This window comes from Trypanosoma rangeli, assembly GCF_003719475.1.
Source record: "Trypanosoma rangeli strain AM80 chromosome Unknown Tra_15.4_contig_00382, whole genome shotgun sequence".
Lineage (NCBI taxonomy): Eukaryota > Euglenozoa > Kinetoplastea > Trypanosomatida > Trypanosomatidae > Trypanosoma > Trypanosoma rangeli.
This window is the reverse complement of record NW_021706128.1, coordinates 1-16,632: the sequence shown is the minus strand read 5'-3', so window position 1 is coordinate 16,632 and position 16,632 is coordinate 1. Positions and strand designations below refer to the sequence as shown.

At 50.9% G+C, this 16,632-nt stretch overlaps 8 protein-coding genes across 8 annotated transcripts, besides 11 other annotated features; all 8 read left to right on the top strand.

The window, feature by feature from the left end:
- Window positions 1-34: a microsatellite.
- Window positions 35-1,463: 1,429 nt separating this feature from the next.
- On the top strand, window positions 1,464-2,417 carry TraAM80_08167 (uncharacterized protein; the record flags this gene model as incomplete). Its single annotated transcript, XM_029384927.1, has 1 exon — window positions 1,464-2,417. One exon carries the CDS (start codon window positions 1,464-1,466, stop codon window positions 2,415-2,417), a length of 954 nt encoding a protein of 317 aa, XP_029235224.1.
- Window positions 2,418-2,560: 143 nt separating this feature from the next.
- Window positions 2,561-2,587: a microsatellite.
- A 148-nt stretch (window positions 2,588-2,735) lies between these two features.
- TraAM80_08166 (putative calcium/potassium channel (CAKC)) lies at window positions 2,736-5,345 on the top strand (the record flags this gene model as incomplete). The annotated part of the gene is made up of 1 exon (XM_029384926.1): window positions 2,736-5,345. One exon carries the CDS (start codon window positions 2,736-2,738, stop codon window positions 5,343-5,345), a length of 2,610 nt encoding a protein of 869 aa, XP_029235223.1.
- A 274-nt stretch (window positions 5,346-5,619) lies between these two features.
- Window positions 5,620-5,642: a microsatellite.
- Window positions 5,643-5,715: 73 nt separating this feature from the next.
- Window positions 5,716-8,019, top strand: TraAM80_08165 (trans-sialidase; the record flags this gene model as incomplete). Its single annotated transcript, XM_029384925.1, has 1 exon — window positions 5,716-8,019. One exon carries the CDS (start codon window positions 5,716-5,718, stop codon window positions 8,017-8,019), a length of 2,304 nt encoding a protein of 767 aa, XP_029235222.1.
- Window positions 8,020-8,203: 184 nt separating this feature from the next.
- Window positions 8,204-8,229: a microsatellite.
- Window positions 8,230-8,456: 227 nt separating this feature from the next.
- Window positions 8,457-8,487: a microsatellite.
- Window positions 8,488-8,639: 152 nt separating this feature from the next.
- Window positions 8,640-8,662: a microsatellite.
- A 17-nt stretch (window positions 8,663-8,679) lies between these two features.
- Window positions 8,680-8,788: a satellite DNA.
- Window positions 8,789-8,829: 41 nt separating this feature from the next.
- Window positions 8,830-8,883: a microsatellite.
- A 183-nt stretch (window positions 8,884-9,066) lies between these two features.
- Window positions 9,067-9,405, top strand: TraAM80_08164 (uncharacterized protein; the record flags this gene model as incomplete). The annotated part of the gene is made up of 1 exon (XM_029384924.1): window positions 9,067-9,405. The coding sequence occupies one exon, from the start codon at window positions 9,067-9,069 to the stop codon at window positions 9,403-9,405; it is 339 nt and encodes a 112-aa protein (XP_029235221.1).
- A 243-nt stretch (window positions 9,406-9,648) lies between these two features.
- Window positions 9,649-9,693: a microsatellite.
- Window positions 9,694-10,049: 356 nt separating this feature from the next.
- TraAM80_08163 (uncharacterized protein) lies at window positions 10,050-10,367 on the top strand (the record flags this gene model as incomplete). Its single annotated transcript, XM_029384923.1, has 1 exon — window positions 10,050-10,367. The coding sequence occupies one exon, from the start codon at window positions 10,050-10,052 to the stop codon at window positions 10,365-10,367; it is 318 nt and encodes a 105-aa protein (XP_029235220.1).
- Window positions 10,368-10,394: 27 nt separating this feature from the next.
- TraAM80_08162 (retrotransposon hot spot (RHS) protein) lies at window positions 10,395-11,255 on the top strand (the record flags this gene model as incomplete). Its single annotated transcript, XM_029384922.1, has 1 exon — window positions 10,395-11,255. The coding sequence occupies one exon, from the start codon at window positions 10,395-10,397 to the stop codon at window positions 11,253-11,255; it is 861 nt and encodes a 286-aa protein (XP_029235219.1).
- A 293-nt stretch (window positions 11,256-11,548) lies between these two features.
- Window positions 11,549-12,019, top strand: TraAM80_08161 (uncharacterized protein; the record flags this gene model as incomplete). Its single annotated transcript, XM_029384921.1, has 1 exon — window positions 11,549-12,019. One exon carries the CDS (start codon window positions 11,549-11,551, stop codon window positions 12,017-12,019), a length of 471 nt encoding a protein of 156 aa, XP_029235218.1.
- A 1,460-nt stretch (window positions 12,020-13,479) lies between these two features.
- TraAM80_08160 (group II trans-sialidase superfamily) lies at window positions 13,480-15,501 on the top strand (the record flags this gene model as incomplete). Its single annotated transcript, XM_029384920.1, has 1 exon — window positions 13,480-15,501. The coding sequence occupies one exon, from the start codon at window positions 13,480-13,482 to the stop codon at window positions 15,499-15,501; it is 2,022 nt and encodes a 673-aa protein (XP_029235217.1).
- A 190-nt stretch (window positions 15,502-15,691) lies between these two features.
- Window positions 15,692-15,722: a microsatellite.
- Window positions 15,723-16,398: 676 nt separating this feature from the next.
- Window positions 16,399-16,449: a sequence feature (A-rich).
- Between the last annotated feature and the right edge of the window lie 183 nt (window positions 16,450-16,632).

Sequence of the window (16,632 nt, the reverse complement as noted above, 5' to 3'; positions counted from 1 at the left end):
TATATATATATATATATATATATATATATATATACCACGCACCCACACACGCATATACTCACTTCTTTGTGTGACTAGACGAAGACTTGTTTGCTTTCATGGGCGGAATTTTGTGTTCATGTAGATTTTTTTTTTTTAGTGGATTGCAAATATGGAGCTTTCCGCAGGGAACGAGGGAAAGTGCAAGCAGTTCTGCCTATTGTTTTCCTTCTTATTTCTTCTTTGGGCCTTTTGATAGAACCAGAGAGTGAGAGCGAGAGCGTGTAAGCAAAGTTAGGTGGGAGGGGGAGGGGGGGTTGATTGCATCGTCAAGGTCGCTTTCATCATGGTATGCCCGTTTACTTTGGTTGTACGGGTCGTTCTTCTCATGACTACGTGCAATTTGCTGGTGGACGCCTACAATTACCGGCAGCAAACCCAACATCGTGCCGCAGATCCGTCTGAAAGAAGAAAGACACCGACAAGTGTTCTGCAACCGGTTGAATGAACATGAGGTGCGACGTGATATTGCAACATGTTTGGCATGTGGGATGGCTCGACGCTGCAGGCAGGGAGTTTTATCTCCTCAAATCCACAGAACATGACATTGCGGCTTACAGTGAAACAATATATTTAAGATCAAGGGACAATGGAAGAGGTGACTTTTTCTTGTCCTTGTTTTTTTTTCTTTACGCATCTCAGTGAATGCCGTTCAAATCAGGCTGTTGTCAATGAAATGACACTTCTCCGTTGATTGACGTAGTGATGCGCTGCACTCTGCATTGCCTCGGCTATTTCGCGCATGTATGTCCCACATCAATGCGCCATGATGCCTTTATGCGTGCACCTGCGCCTATCGTAGGTGGTAAAATAGCCACCAGCATTCTCATCAAGAAATTATGATACGTGAAGTTTTTTTTGTTTTTTGTTGCAGCAGCGTCCAACGATGTTTGTTTGTTTGTTGCTCTATTGTTTTCCCTTTTCTTTTTTTTCCCTTATCATTCTTGAGCTTAGGGTAATTCCTTCGCTGCATTGTTGTTCGCTGTAGTTCGGCCTGTCGAGCTTTTTCTTGCGTCTCTAATAGACCTCACGCCACGCACGACTCCGTGGCGGCGTCGAGGAGTTACTCCCACATCTGGGCTTGGATTGCAGTGGGCTTTGTCTTTTTGGCCATTCTTTAAGAGTCATGAACGGGCACCCAGAGGGAGAGAGAGAATGACGTACGAATTACGAAGAGAATGAAACGCGGATGTGTGCCACTAAAGTAAGCTTTTTTTTTGTTGCTTCATGTTCGTTCTGTCTCGCCAGTCGTTCTTATGCAAACCACGTGGCGATTTGCCTCCTCACCTCACCGCTCTTTGAGATGGGACGTAACTACATAAGAAAAAGGGAGGAATAAAGGGTGAATATTCTGGTTGTGTAGGGCCCTGCATCCGTTTTTTTTTTTTTATCTCAGTTGTTGCTGTGAATTCCCAAGGAAAGAAATGCAACGAGTAGGTGGTGGAATCCGCACCGCACGTTCCTTGCTTTCCTTCGGCGAGAGACGGTATCGCCATGCCCCACTTCTTCCTGGTAGTCACTCTCTTAACAGCGTTGGAGAAACGAGGTTTGGTGCCCATCATGCGAACGCTCGTCACTTTGTTACGGCTTGTTCTCGATATTGTCTTGCCCCAAACAGGCTTTCAAACCCAGGCGAGGCAGCGGAACCATTCACTTCGCTGAAGTGTCCTGAATGTGGGAAGCGGTTTCTTAGTGTCGCTAATCTGCAGCAGCACCGGCGTTCCCGTCATCTTGTACTTCTGAAGTCTCCCTCACAGGAGCAGCTTGAACGTTTGAGGGAGGAAAACGCGCGGCTGCTCGATGAACTGAGAAATTTACAAGAAACCAATACCTTGAGAGCGCGTTCTGCCTCATCATTATCGACGGCATCAACGGAGTCATCATCTACAGGGGAAAGTAGGGGTGGGAAGCTTTTTCCAGCTGCAGTTCCCGACGGGAAGGCGGTCGGTATTTCCATGGGGGAGGTGCAACAACTGCGGGAACACCCTTTCCGATTGGGCACATGCACCTCCGAGGTCTGGTGTGTCGGCATGGTGGAGGGCGATGTTGAGTTAGGTAAACTGGGCGTCGACACTGCGCAAGAGGCTGGGGAGGAGCATTTGACAGGTTTAGAGGCAATGCAGTTTACCCTTCAAACTGACGGATATCGTCTACGACGTGTTGGTCAGTTAAAAATGTACCGTAATCGACTGACTGTACGTGTTATTGCGCCTCGGTACAGAGCACAAAAAGGGGATATTGTGCTTGTGACAGGGACGTACGGACTCCACAAGTCGTATGACTTGGTTTCAAAACAGGCAGTAGAAAACACCGTTGTGGAAGCCGGCTACGTTGGACTACTGCTGAAAGGACCCGTTAATGCACCTGAGATACCCTAGTGCTATGCGTACTGCGTACGTCATTTCACCCCACAAACACATACTGTATTTCCCTATTTCTTCACATGTGTGTTTATGTATCTAAATATACGTGCTTGCCCTGTTAGGTTGAGTGTGGGGTGTGGGTTATGTTTTGGAGTGTGTATATATATATATATCTATATATATATTTTATCACTTATTTATGTTTGTGTGTGTAAGGGGGGAGGGGGAGGCGGGAGGGAAGAGCGAGGCGACGACATCTAACAACGAAGCAAGGTACTCACAACACAAGGAAGAAGGCAGGTCTCTCTACCCAGTAACATGTTCCATCAAAAAATGTTTGGATCTCGTTCACATATGGCGTACCGCCATAACAAATTTGGCAGCGTCCGCTCTTTTCGCAAGTTATTTGAAATTATGGATCGGAAGTACAGCAACATATCCATCACCTTCTTGATTCTTCACCTTATCATGGAGTTGGCCTCGGTGGTATTGTATGTATGGACCTCTATGGCGTCCGCAGCCACGTCCGTGGCGGAGTTTCACTGGGATGAAGCCATGTTTAACGTTGAGCTTGCACTCAATATTATCTTCTTCCTGGAGTGGGTCGCTCTTTTTTTCGGGGAGGAGGACAGGGTGGGGTACTGCCTCTCATGGCTATCTATAGTAAATGCCTTGACAAGTGTTCCAATGGCAGTTATTGGTATTGGAGGGTTTGTGGACCCAAGGTGGCGCAGCTATTGGGTTCCCATGTATCTTCGCGTGTGGTGGCTGCGTGACTGTGTGGTGGTGCTTTTGGATTACCCGCAGGTGGAACGTTGGATGAGGGAAATCACCCGAGAAGTTTGCCGCTTTCTTATCTCTTTATTTGCCGGCATCTGTACATGTGCCGCCACACTTCAGATTGTTGAGAGCATAACTGGGCCTTACATGGACATCTTTGATGCATTTTACTGCATGATGCTCGCCTTCGCCACCATTGGCTACGGCGATGTGACACCGAAATCAACGCCGTCTCGGCTACTGATGGGCGTTTTTATTTTGGTTGCCATGAGTCACTTCATGCCATTGTTTCAGCGAGTGGCCGCCTTTACTCGCCAGCGCTTGCATTATAATATGTACAATTCCCATGGCGGAAGAAGGGCTCATGTGATTTTGGCTGGTGTGTTTACGGAGATGGGAGTAGAAATTATTTTGCAGGACTTTTATGGCGGTTGGCGAAGATACGTTGACCTAAAAATTGTGCTGCTCTCACCGGTGGAGCCTCCACCTGAGGTTAAACTGCTGGTAGACTTGCCCTGGTTTAAGGATCGCGTGCTGCTGATGATTGGGGATCCCCAAAGGGAGGTGGACCTTAAGCGTGCGGATGCACGTCATGCCGACGCCATATTTTTATTTGGTGACACCTTTCCATCCACGTTTTACACGGATTACAACCTCATTCAGCAATCACTTTTCATCAATCATCATGATCCTGAGCTCGCACAGTATTTGTATCTTCGCAGCGAAAAAAACACCAAACATGTGGCATCCTACGCTGCTGGAGTGGTGGAGGGGGAGAGACTCCTGCATCATTTGCTTGGCCTCGGTGTTGCTGTGCCCGGAGCTATCCCACTTATTATAAACCTGCTTAGAACCTACGATCCCATTACATTGGACCTGAATCGGGCCCACCACTGGGTAGAGCAGTACGAGTCGTCTCTACGAAATAATATCTATTGCGTGGCGGTGCCAGATGCATGCCGCGGAGAAAACTTTTGCCCGTTAGCAAAGTTGTTTTTCAAGTATGAGGTTACGGTCATAGGCGTTATCACAGAGGCTGGAAGGGTACAACTGAACCCTGCGCGCTTTGCCGGCTCCATCACAAAGATGATAGTCATTGCCAGAAGTCCAGAAACGGTGGAAGAGGCCATTGAAGAGGTGGAGAAAACTTATGACCCCGCCACCTCCCGAGAGGACGATCACAAACTGTATGACTCTTCCTTTTTCATGGGGAACGGAAAACTGATCTCGGCATCCTTGTCAACTGAACTTCCTGAACCTTCTGAGTGCATTCAGAAAGTGGATCATGCTTATGATTTTGAAAACCACTTTGTTGTCATCGATCTCTCCATAGCAAAGGATCGTGCGGCGGAGACGGAGGGAGCACACGAGGGAACCCTGACTTCCGCAGCCGTCAACGTTTTTCACGTTATGCAGTGTATTCGTCAGTCGTATCCTCAAAATGACATTGTGCTATTGACGAAGGATACATCCTTTTCAGTGTACTTTGACCGCTATTGGAATAGCTTCAATGGGGCACTTCCTATAAGGTATGTAGACGGCTGCGGGTTAAATGGGAATGACCTGCGGCGCTGTAACCCCCAGGAAAGTGCTGGCATCATCATTCTTGCCTTTGGCGGCACCAGTAGTAAATCAACCACCGGATTGTCGATGCTCGTTAACCTCTCCATTGCCTCCATCCTCCCCTCCTCGCACAACATCCCCGTTGTGGTGGAGCTAGATAGTCTTCAGCACCTTTCTCTGTTCCCGCCCTACGCGGAGTATGACCGCTTCCGTAAGAAGGCGGAAGTGGATTTTGTTTATGAACCAAATTACATCATTGGCAACGCCATTAGCAGACTTATGCTTTTTCCTGCCGTCCACCTTACGTATTTCATGCCAGAGTTCATTGACATTTTTGACATGCTTGTGAGCGGTGTGGATCAAGAGACTCCTTCGCTGGGGCGACTTTCACTGGCTCTTTCATACGAGGTGATTGAAACCTACAAGGATGTCGTGAACTACTGCCTTAGCCTACGCTACATACCCATTGCTTTGCATGTTTGCATTTACGACACAAATAATGTATCTCTTAACGGCCAACGATTCGTCATGACAAATCCACCGATAGACTTCCCAGTCGATCGGGAGAAAGACGCTGTCTTTTACTTGCTGCCCACGTGAATCCCAACCATTTTTTTTGTTTTTCTATTGTTTCAGTGGTATACATTTCTGTCTGTTTATGTGCGTCTGTGCATTTATCCGCCGTGGGTTGAGTGTGCAGAAGAATTGCTGCGCGTACACTGGTGAGGAGTCTTCACTGACAACGGCGGTGGTGGCCACCGTTTCATATATATATTGGTTTCACTTCACTTTTCTCTCTTCCACACACACGCGGAAGGAAAGACACCAAACGCTACTTGCTGCTGTGCACATTGAAGGTTTTGTAGCCACCGCCCACACACACACACACACACACACTCGCGCTTGCTGCCTGAGCGGATTCACCACACGGAGGGAAGAGAGTGTGAGTGAGCAGCGACACATACCCAAGATGTCCTGGCATTTTTTTTCTTATTCGGTGCTGCTGCCGCTGTTTGTGCTCTTGACATGCTGTGGCAGTCAAGCTGCGGGGAGTATCCCAGGGACGGCTATTAATTTATTTGGAGGGACGACACCGATAACTGGCGCCAAATGGGAGGAAATGCAACGCGTCGAAGGGTCAGTTCGCTCGCTGCGTGTCCCCAGCCTTGTGGAGGTGGACGGTGCTGTGTTTGCCGTTGCTGAGGCTCAGTGCAAGAATGGAAGCGGCAGCTTCACTGGCATCTTGTCACAACACCTCAAGGAAATTGGAACAGAACCGACTGAGATTCCGATGGGTGCGGGCACAGGTTCCTTTCACACGCAGCTGCTGAAGGAAGGTGGTAACGAAATGAAGGACGCAGTGCGACCAACGACAATTGTGAGTGGCAACAATGTCTATATGCTGCTGGGAAGCTGCAGCCGTGCAACACCGGAGACCAAAGAGGCTGATCGAAGTGGATGTAAGATTGTGCTGGTGAAGGGGAGTGTCACTGGGGGTGGAGAGAAGAAAGTCCAGTGGGGTGAGCCACATGCAATGCATTCTGACACTGGAGTTCGTGGATCCTTGACTCATTTATCTGCTGTCGGAGGATCGGGTACTGTGATGAGTGACGGCACACTTGTGTTTCCCATGCAGGCCACAAAGAGTGGAAAGAACGTTTTGCTGATCCTGCGCTTCACCCCATCAGAGAATAAATGGGAGCCTTTGCTCGATACGGTGGGTGAAGGTTGCCACAATCCATCGATTGTGGAGTGGGGCGAAGTCGATGACCGACGCATCTTCATGATGACTCCCTGCACGGATGGCTCCTATCATGTATACAGGACTATTACGTCTTTGAAGTATTGGTATGACAGTGCGCCAATTACTCAACTATGGGGTAATTCACGTGATAGAAAAGGCGAGGCCGTGCGAAGTGGTTTCATCACTGCAACCATCGATGGAAAGAAGGTGATGCTGCTCACCACGCCGGTGTATTCTGATGAGAAGGGAGAGGGTCAGCTGCATCTTTGGATGACAGACAATGCCCGTGTGCACGACGTTGGGCCGGTGTCTCGCGAAGGTGATGACGCCGCCGCCAGCTCCTTGCTGTACAGAGCCGACAAGGAGGAGTTGATTTTACTGTACGAGAAGAAGAGCGGAGATTCATACAGTCTTGTCGCCGTGAGCCTGACTGAGCAGCTGAAGCAGATAAAGAGCGTGGTGAAGGTCTGGAAAGATATGGACACCGCACTCAAAAACTGCGTTTCCATTGGCACTGTTGACCTGCGGATAAAGAATGTGTGTAAAAGTGTTGTTCCCACCAAAGGGCTGGCTGGCTTTTGGTCCAACAGTTTGGAGAGGAATTTATGGAAGGACGAGTACCTCGGAGTGAACGCAACGGTGCATGGTGGGAATGTGGCAGGCACGGAGGGGGGTGTGAGGTTCCGAGGCGCAGCAGCGGGGGCGGAGTGGCCGGTGGGCAACAAGGGGCAGTTCCAACCGTACTACTTTGTGAACAATGACTTCACTCTTGTGGCGACGTTGATGGTTAACGCGGTGCCGGAGACAGACAGTCCTGTTCCTTTGATGGGTGTGAGGATGAATGACGATGCCAGCATTGTGCTTGTTGGTCTCTTCTACACGAAGGACAAAAAGTGGGGAGTGACTGTCAACGGAAAGTCTCGGGGGTTGTCAGATGAAGATGGTACGTGGCAGCCTGGCACAACGTATCAAGTGGTACTGAAAAAGCTTGGGGAATCGTTGTATGTGTACGTTGACAATAATAAGCTTATTCAGGAGAGAGTTCCGCTCTCTGAGTATACCTCACGGGATGTCTCGGACTTCTACGTTGGCGGCGACGGTGCGAAGGGAACAGACGAGGTTGACGTGACAGTGGGCGGTGTCCTGCTGTACAACGAGGCACTGGGTGATAATGGGCTCACGAGCCTCAGTGCCAGCAAAGTCTCACTTCCAAAACCGGCTGCTGAGGGGCCACTCACAACGCTGGGGAATGATGAGGAGATTGCCTCCAAGCTGAAACCTGGAGAAAAGAGGGTTGGTGACGGTTTGGATCCTAAAGGGCCTCTACCAGGGGAGACCCATAAAGGCAGTCACAGTGCTGGTGAGGAGTCTGGGTCTTCGCCGGGTGATGGATTTGAAAACACCAGCGCGAGTCTTGCGAAGGACGCATCCGGCATTTCTCTTTCTGGCGACGGCACGGTGCGTGGGTGTGTGTCTCGGCTGTTGCTGCTTGCCCTGCTGGGGTTGTGGGGGCTGACGGCTTTCTGCTGAATGAAAGGGTAGGCGCAAATACGACGCTTCATAAATAATATTAAAAAAATACATCCTCAGGTCCCCGGTGTCACTCACTGCAAGTCCTTGAGAGACCCCTTTTTTTTTGTTTGTTTTGGGGAAAAAAATCTTTTTTTGTTACTTTTGTTTGCAGCTGGGGCTTTGCTTGTGCAATTGGCATCCCTTTTTTTTGTTTTTGTTTTTGTTTTTCGTTTCAATGGTCGTTTGTTGTGCACATCCCCATGGGCAACGTGCTCCCCCTTTCCCTTCCTGTTTGTTTTCGCCGCACACGGACGCGACGCACCGATGGGAGGAGCCGAGGATGGCAGCAACAGCACGCCGAAGTGTTCCAATGGAATACAAATGACGCGTGTGGACATGGGGTGGAACTCTTTTAAATGGAACAACTTTTTTTTGCGAAAACAACATGGAGGACGTTTTTTTTCTTTTTTCTTTTTTTTCTTTTTTCAAGCATATCTGCTGCGGCGTGCAGCTCCATGAGCTGCATTAAGTCTCGTCATTCACCTTTCTCTTTCTTTCCGCCCTGCAACTCTGCTGTGCGCTTGTCTGCGTCCTCACATGTTTTTTTTGTTTTATTTTTGCTGTCTACCATCTGCAAGCACACACACACACACACACAGACGTATACGATAGATCTTTACATTGCAGTGCGCATGGATGTTTTTTTTTTGTAGTCGATGCTGGCAATGCCGCCTGCAGTTGTTGCTGTTTTTTTCTGTGGGGATGAAAAGAAGAGAGAGACAAGGGGGAGGAGAGATGTGCTGTGGGTCATCCCCTCTTTCATTCCGAGTGCGGAGCGCTGCGTGTGGGGTGCTGTCTTGAGGGGCGGTACGGGGTGGGCGGCTTCTTTTGTCTGAGTTTGCTGGCGCTGTGGGTGTGTTCGCGCGGACACTTTGTCCTGCCCTGTCTTTGGGCCCTTTTTTTTGGGTTGTGTGGCTTGGTGACGACGGTGGCGGGGTGTTTTTGCCACCACTTTCATACGTTCCCGTGGCGGAGCCTTGCGGGGGCGTGCGGCCTAAAAAAGAAATGCGGAAGATTGTGTGGGGCTTACTGGGTGGTGCGGTGGCCGCAGAGTGGGGCTGCCGCTTCTGCTCTTGCGCCGGGGAATATGCTGCCGCGCTCTTTTTGTTGGTTGCGTCGGGGGCAAATGTGCCGGCGTCTGACAATCTGCGGGTTCCACCGCCACGACGACTGAAGGAGGCGGAGACGTCTGCAGGCTGCCCTCGCAGGCTGTGCCCCGTGCGGCCCAGTCGTGTGGTAAACACTTCCCTCACGGAATTCACGTGCACCGCACCACGTGCTGGGTGCAGCGTATGTTTGCGTCGCGGGGGGCAATGCGGTGGCGTCCCTCCTTCTTGCGGGTGAACGAAGAGGCGGCGGGTGTTTTGCTCCTTCGCACCTCAGCGAATTGCAGCGCAAAATGCCACTGCGACGAGGCAGTCAATTTCACTATGAGTGGGTGATATTTGCGTGTGACTACACACACACAGAGCTGTGGGGATCTGAATGTGAAGTGCAATACGAGAAGAAGATAGAAGCCTCGTCGCAGTTGTTGTGTGTGCTGTGCAATTTGCACGGTTTGCCTAGGGAGATCCAATTTGCCCTCGTTGTTTGTGTGTGTGTGAGGTGTGCGCCGCGTGCCGTGTGTGGGTGGCCCTCTCTTTCTTTTTTTCGTTGCGGCTGCGTGGAGTTGTGTCTCTGCCTGTTTTTTTTTAAATAATTTCATTCTCCCTTTTGACTGCTGGTTGAGTATTGTGCTGCAGTTCAACTCAAGTTAACCACCACGAAGGAAAGCATGTCTGAGAGACGCGAGGAGGAATCTCACGCCGCCGAGGAGCTCCAGCAACTAATGTGCCACATGGAGAGCGGTGGGCGAGGTCGGAGTTCGATGGCGACAGTCAACAAAATGCAGCGCAGCGCCGAAGGGTGGAGGAATAATTAGGGTGGGCGGTTGCAGCAGCCGCTTGCACCTGTGGTTTTGGATGAGAGGGTCTACCAGTCAGTGTTGAATGCAACGTGGGACTTACGTGGAGTCGGGCCACTTTGCGGAGCTGCTTGGGATGAGGGTGGTGGGCGCCGCTTCCAGCAGGCCTCAGATATTGTGGAGTGGGAATGAGGTGAACGTCATGGCTTGTCCTCGTGAGATTGAGGAGGAGGAAGAGGAAGCGTTAAATACTGAGAGGCTGGGGCCTCCTGATACGTGGCTGGAGTTTTTTGTGCTTAGATCTGCGTTTGCGTGGCCGCACAAAATTTCCTTTTGCCAGATTACGAGGATGTATTTGTGCGCAGGGAAGGTGGTGCGTGTGTTGAGGAGGAGCGCGTGGTGAGGGATGCGTCGGTGGTGGTGAGGCCCAATGCGGGGAATGGAGAGGACGCGGAAAGCTGCAGGAATTTTCCCGTTTCAGTTGAGGTCAAAAAGAACATTGCGGAGGCGGGTGCTAATGAAGAACTTTAGGATGTCCCGCCTGCTGTCCGCTTTGGGAACGTGGAGTCAGTCTGCAGCTGATGATATTGAGTGCTTGGGCTGCGTGGCCTTTCTGAGCAGCGACGTCGCTGAAGCGGTTGCTCGCCAGATGAAGCACCTTCCCCGCAGCGAGGGAGGAACGCGGGCCAGCGTGTTGGCGGACGGGCATGCGGTGGGCCGCTTTCCAAGGGACCCCTGCGTGGTCGGGTGCATGGCAGGTGGATATAATAGAAGAGTAATAATCCAGACCAAAGTTCAAGCTGGCGTTCTGTATATGCTCAACAAGTGCTTTTTCCCCTTGCTGGACGCGTTCTACGTGGCCGAGGCGCAACGAGCGCAAACGGCCAAGAAAAAAATTAAATTTGGGTGGTCCCGAAATGCTGGCGCCGGTGGGCACAGCGATGCGGAGAGTGAAGTGACGTTCATCGGGCTGCAGGTGACAAAACACAACACCCACCACACCACTGCCGGTAAGGTGGCTGCGTTTCTGAAGTACATGACGTGCAACTTCAAGGGCTGGGAGGCGCTGAGGGAAAAGATGAAGTGGGAGATCATTTACACCCAGCACGCTGAGAGCACGCCAATGACGGGAAGGCGGGATTGCCATATCACGGAGGGAGAAAAGGAAATGCCAGGACTTCAGGTTGCCAGAGACTTTTGGGAGAGAAGGGTGGAGCAGTACCAGGTGCAGCTGGACACGGAGCTGGCTGTCCAGCTGGTTGTTGCTGCCAGCGAAGGCCACTCAGGATAAGTGACAGGGACGTGGAGTGTGTTTGGGAATTCTATTCCCTGCTCGTGTGTTACATGGTGCTGTATGGCTTTGTGTCGTTTCAAGGCATTCTTTTAGTGCGTTTCTTTCTTGGTGGGGAAGGAAGGGCGGCGGCATGGCTGGGAGTGGGGGAGAGGCGAGTTGTATTATTATTGTGGTTGGTGTAGTGTGTGGAGTGGCGGCTTCCTCGTGTGTATTGCAGCGGGGGTGGGGTGCTTTGCTGAGAGAAGGCGGTGGGGGGAGTGTGCCACCCGCTAAGGCTGAGCAGACGACAGATGGTTTTGTGTGGCTCCTCTGCTTGTTTTGCGGATGACTTGATTTTTAGCTTTCAGCGATGCCGCGTTGGGGAGCAGCGCGAGTGTTTTTTATTTTTTATTTTGAGTTCTTCCACGCCACAACCCTCCACAGCAACTGATGGTAATAATGACACCCTCCAATGCAGAAGGGATTCGGGTGGTTGCGGGGCGCACCGAGCCAAACTGCGATCCCCCATTATGCGACCTTCGCTTTTTAGGAGTTGTAGCCATATGGCCTCATCCGGAGGCATATTTTATAATTTTTTATTTTTTGGTTTCATGACATTTTCCGTGAGTCTTTTGGTCGGTTCCTTGCGGCGGTGGGGGCGGTGGGGTCGATTGCCTTTTCGGGTGCTGGGAATTACTGTTTTCGTTGGGATTGGGCATGCAGCCGTGGCGCGGCGAGGGCGCATTTCACGGAGTGGTGAAGACGTCCCCTCGGTGGCATAGGGAGGTGTGGCGGCGAGGTGTGTTTCTCGGCGCACCGATGGGTGAGAAACTGGCAGATGAAACAAAATAACAGCCGGCAACGAACATGGGGATGGAGGAAGGGAGTATGTGTATATATAATATATACACGTATTGGTGGAGCTTCCGGATTTCCGTTTGTCAAAGGAACTAGCAACGCGGCCTGTGGTCGCAATCATACGGGCAGGATCTCTCTGTCGGCAAGACACAGCCCCAACACAAGTGTCTGTCTGCAGCTGGCTGGCACCGGCGACGGTTGTGTGCGCTGCACGCAAGACCCTAAATGGGGCACCCCACCGAGGCCGCTGTATTGCTGCAGAAGGAATAGTGCCCCTGCACATGTGGGTTGGAAGTACGGGGTGCTGTGGGTGTTGACGGTGGAGGGCGGTTGGGCCGCACGTTGCTGCGGCGGCGCCGGCACAGTGAGGCAGCTCAGTGAGTGCACGGCGAGGTGTATTTAATAAAATGGGGAAACTTTCGTTGACGAGTTGTCGAGGGGGAAATTATTGACGTGCGGCACGCTGCGAGTGGGCCAAATAACACAGGTGGCGGGGGCGTGACGCCGTCGCGCCCTGAATGCTGCTCAGCGTAAAGAGGAGGAGAACACGGTGTATTTTTGGCACCGGAAGGTGCGTCAGTGCCGGTTGGCGACGTCGTATGGAGGCGTACGTGCCGTGCGTGGTGGTTGAAGTGGTTTCTTGTTTTCCCCTGAGACTCTTTGAGGTGCCTCACTTTCACGAGCACCGCGGTGCGGCTGGGAGGCGGGCGATTGCGTTTAGGTTTGTCGGTGGCGGTGTCGCTGCGAGAGTTTGTTTTTGTGGCCGCAGAGTAAAGGCATCTGCTGCGTGTGTCTTGTCGTGGTGGTACTGCGTGCCCCGTTTATTTTGTATTGCTTTTATTGTTCTTTCAATTTCATTTTTGACGTTGCGCCCCACTCCTTCTGCAGTGCGCTAAGGGAGGTGAGGGGCGTTGGGGATTTTGTAAGGGCCGTGATGGGAGGTCTCGCCGGCATGCGCACTGCGTGGTGATGCTGGCAGGGTTTGAAGGGGCTGGGCGGGGGAGACGGTAAACGAGGTGCTTATGAATTTGTTTCGTTTTTTTATTTTTGATTTATGTGGGGGCGTCCCACACTGCGGACTCCCCGTGTGGGTGCGTGTGGGTTTTTCTTTGGGCGGCGGCGAGTGTGTGATCGTGCAGCCCACATGTTTGTCGGTGCGGTCTTAGATACGGATACTTGCTGTTCTTTGCGAGGTGCCCAACTGGTGGCGCCGGCGGTTCATTTTTTTGGGATGGTTGCTTTTTTCTTTCTCACACACGGAACGAACAATAACGAAGACTACTTGTTATTGTACGCATTGAAAGGCTCCGCAGTCACTACCAGCAACAAACACAAAGCCGGCGCGGCCTGAGCGGATTCACCACAAGGAGGGAAGGGAGAGAGAATGAGTGAGCAGCGACACATGCTTAAGATGTACCGGCACCTGTTTTCTTATTTGGTGCTGCTGCTGCTTTTTGTGCTGCTGATATGCTGTGGCAGTACTGCTGTGCACGCCGAGAGGAATAAACCAAATGAAATACAAATGCCAGAGCCTGTCGATCTTTTTGTGCCGCGTCAAACGATTGTGGAAACACAAGGTGAAAATCAACTGGGGAATTCCTTTAACTCACCTTCTCTCGTCAGTGCTGGTGGGGTCTTGGTTGCGCTTGCCAAGAGCCACACCAGCCTTCCAGACTCCGGTGAAGAACAGTTTTTGGCCTATTATGCTGATGTTGTGGCGGGGTACATCGACCCTGCGGAGAGCTGGTCGTCTTTTGCTGCTAAAGTTAATGCAGATAAATGGAAGGCGCACAGCATCTTTAACATGACCATTCCAAAGGGACGTGCCTCTCCTGTGAGACGCGCGCGCCGACCCACAGCAATTGCAAAGGGCAACAAGGTCTTTCTACTTGTGGAAGACTATTATCTGAAGTATAATAATTCATCGCAGAACTGGGTTGCATCCCCACAGGACCTTGATTTGCTCGTGGGTGAGGCCACGCAAGATAAAGTCATCCAATGGGGCGAACCTACCTCGCTTTTGCCACAAATCGAGCCATCTGCTGATCAGAGTGGTCTGGATGAGTTTGTTAGTGGTGGTGGCTCGGGCGTTGTGATGGAGAATGGCACGTTCGTGTTTCCTGTGACGGCGAGGAGGACAGGAGAAAAAGACAGTTTCTCCATGATCATTTATTCGAAGGACGACGGCAAAAATTGGACGCTTCCACTTGGGATGCTCCCCGCGGGATGCACTGACCCCCTCATCGTTGAGTGGGAGCAGGGGCAGCTTGTCATGGTTGCCAAATGCAATTCTCTCTCCAAGGTGTTCGAGTCGAGGGACATGGGGGCAACGTGGAGGGAAGCTGTCAGGACACTCACGCGCGTGCAGCTCAGGTTTTTACCAGACGCTTTGCGAACAGCTGAGAGAGTAGGGTCCCTCACCACTGCGACCATTGCTGGAAAGAAGGTTATGCTGTACACTCAGAAAGGGATTCCCCCTGGGGAGATGGTGCAAGCCACCGCGCTCTACCTTTGGGTCACTGACGACAGCCGCACGTTTCACGTCGGGCCCATTTCCATGGACACTAAAAGGAAGTGGATGTCTGGCAACACCCTGCTGTACTCTAACGATGCGTTGCATCTTTTACAAGAGAGGGTCAGTATAACGACCAAAGTCCTGGCTCTTGCTTCCCTAACGAAGGAGCTGAAGACGATCACGTCCGTCTTGAAGACTTGGGCAAAACTGGACTCCTTCCTCTCCAACTCCTCTGTGCCCACGGCCGGTCTGGTTGGGTTCTTGTCGGATGCATCGGGTGATGGGACTTGGAACGACGCGTACCGTTGTTTGAATGCAACTGTGACGAATGCAAAGAAGATCGAAAATGGCTTTAAGTTCACGGGGTCGGAATCATACGCGATGTGGCCTGTGAACATGTGGAAGTATCACTATGTGCACAGCTTTGTGAATTACGCGTTTACGCTTGTGGCGACGGTGGGGATTCATAAGGTTACGAACGAGAGCATTCCTCTGCTGTGTGCGGGACTGGAGGACAATGAAAACACGACATTTGTGGGGCTGTCGTACACGAGGGAGAACGAGTGGTGTACAGTCTTCAACGGCATGACAACAACAACACACAACAGCACTTGGGAGCGGGGAAAGGAGTACAAAGTGGCGCTCATGCTGCAGGGCAACAAGGGCTCCGTGTACGTCAACGGCGTGCTTCTGGGGATTACTAACAAACTACCAACCCTTGAAGCACAGAGGCACCGAATCTCTCACTTTTACTTTGGTGGCGGCAAAAACAGCAGTGTGACAGTGAAGAATGTCTTTTTGTACAACCGCCCACTGGGTGAGAAGGAACGCAAACGTCGACGATTCCGATGCGTCTTGGAAACATGCAGGCGGCAGCTACGATACTTCTGAGAAACGTGCAGGTGACAGTTCCACGCGTGCAGATGTGTTCCGGGTGTCAATTCTGCTGCTATTGGAGCTATAGGGTTTTGTTGCCCTGTGCTGAGTGGAGCCCCGGTGGAGGGGAGTTTATGCTTCTACTGAGAGCATCTCCGATTCTCCACGCGCTTTCAGAAGTAAATAAAGTCTAATGTGGACATGCGTTTTGTTTTATTTTACGTTTTTTTTTGTTTCTTGTACCCACAAATTGCGCTCTTCTTTCGACGCCAGCACCGCGGTGTCTTCATTTATTCCATTCTGTTTTTTTTTTGTTTGTAATATTGTTCTTCTTTAGCAGTAACTGAAGGTGAATCACCGTTTTTTTTTCTGTGTTCATTTATTCACTGCTTTGTTGGTTTACTGCTTTACGGATATGTTTTTTTTTGTTTTGGTTTGCCAGTTGTTTTTTTGTCGGTTTGTTCTTGACGATGGCGTTGAACCTGCGTGTTTGCTTGGCAGTGGGAGATGCTTCACTGCGCCTCCGCACTGCTGTCGCCACGGGAGGGATCGGGGCTCTCTCTCTCCTTTACGTCTTGGTTTTTCGCGGTGCGGACGTGTGCCACGGTGCCAGCTGACGTGCAGGCCACTGAATTCGGTCGAAAAGACACGAATAAAAACAACTAACCGCTTTTCTTGGACAGCTGCGGATGTTCTCGGCATTGTGTGTCTGCCGATGCGAGAAGGAAGGAATTAAGGAATGAAAAAGGGAGTGATAGTCACAGAAACTCACCATAATTCCCTGTGAAAGTAAAACGGTGTCTGGACACCGGGGGCCTTTCGGTGGTTGAAACGAATATATCATTTATTATTTTTATATGCGGCCAAAATGTGAGTGGAACTGTGGGGATTGCACAGGGGCCTACCACGACATTTTTTTTTGTTTTGTGAAGACGTTTTTAGGAGTAATTTTTGTTTTTGTTTCAAGAACAGTACGAGGGCCTTCCACGATAATATTTTTGTTTTGTGAAAACTGTTTTAGGAGTAATTTTTTTGTGTTTTTTTGGGGAAATCATTTTTATTGTGTGTTAGCAGTGCTCGGGCTGCGGTCCCATTTCGAGTTTTTGTCATCTGGTTTTCCCATCTTTGCGTTTTATATCTCTTCTG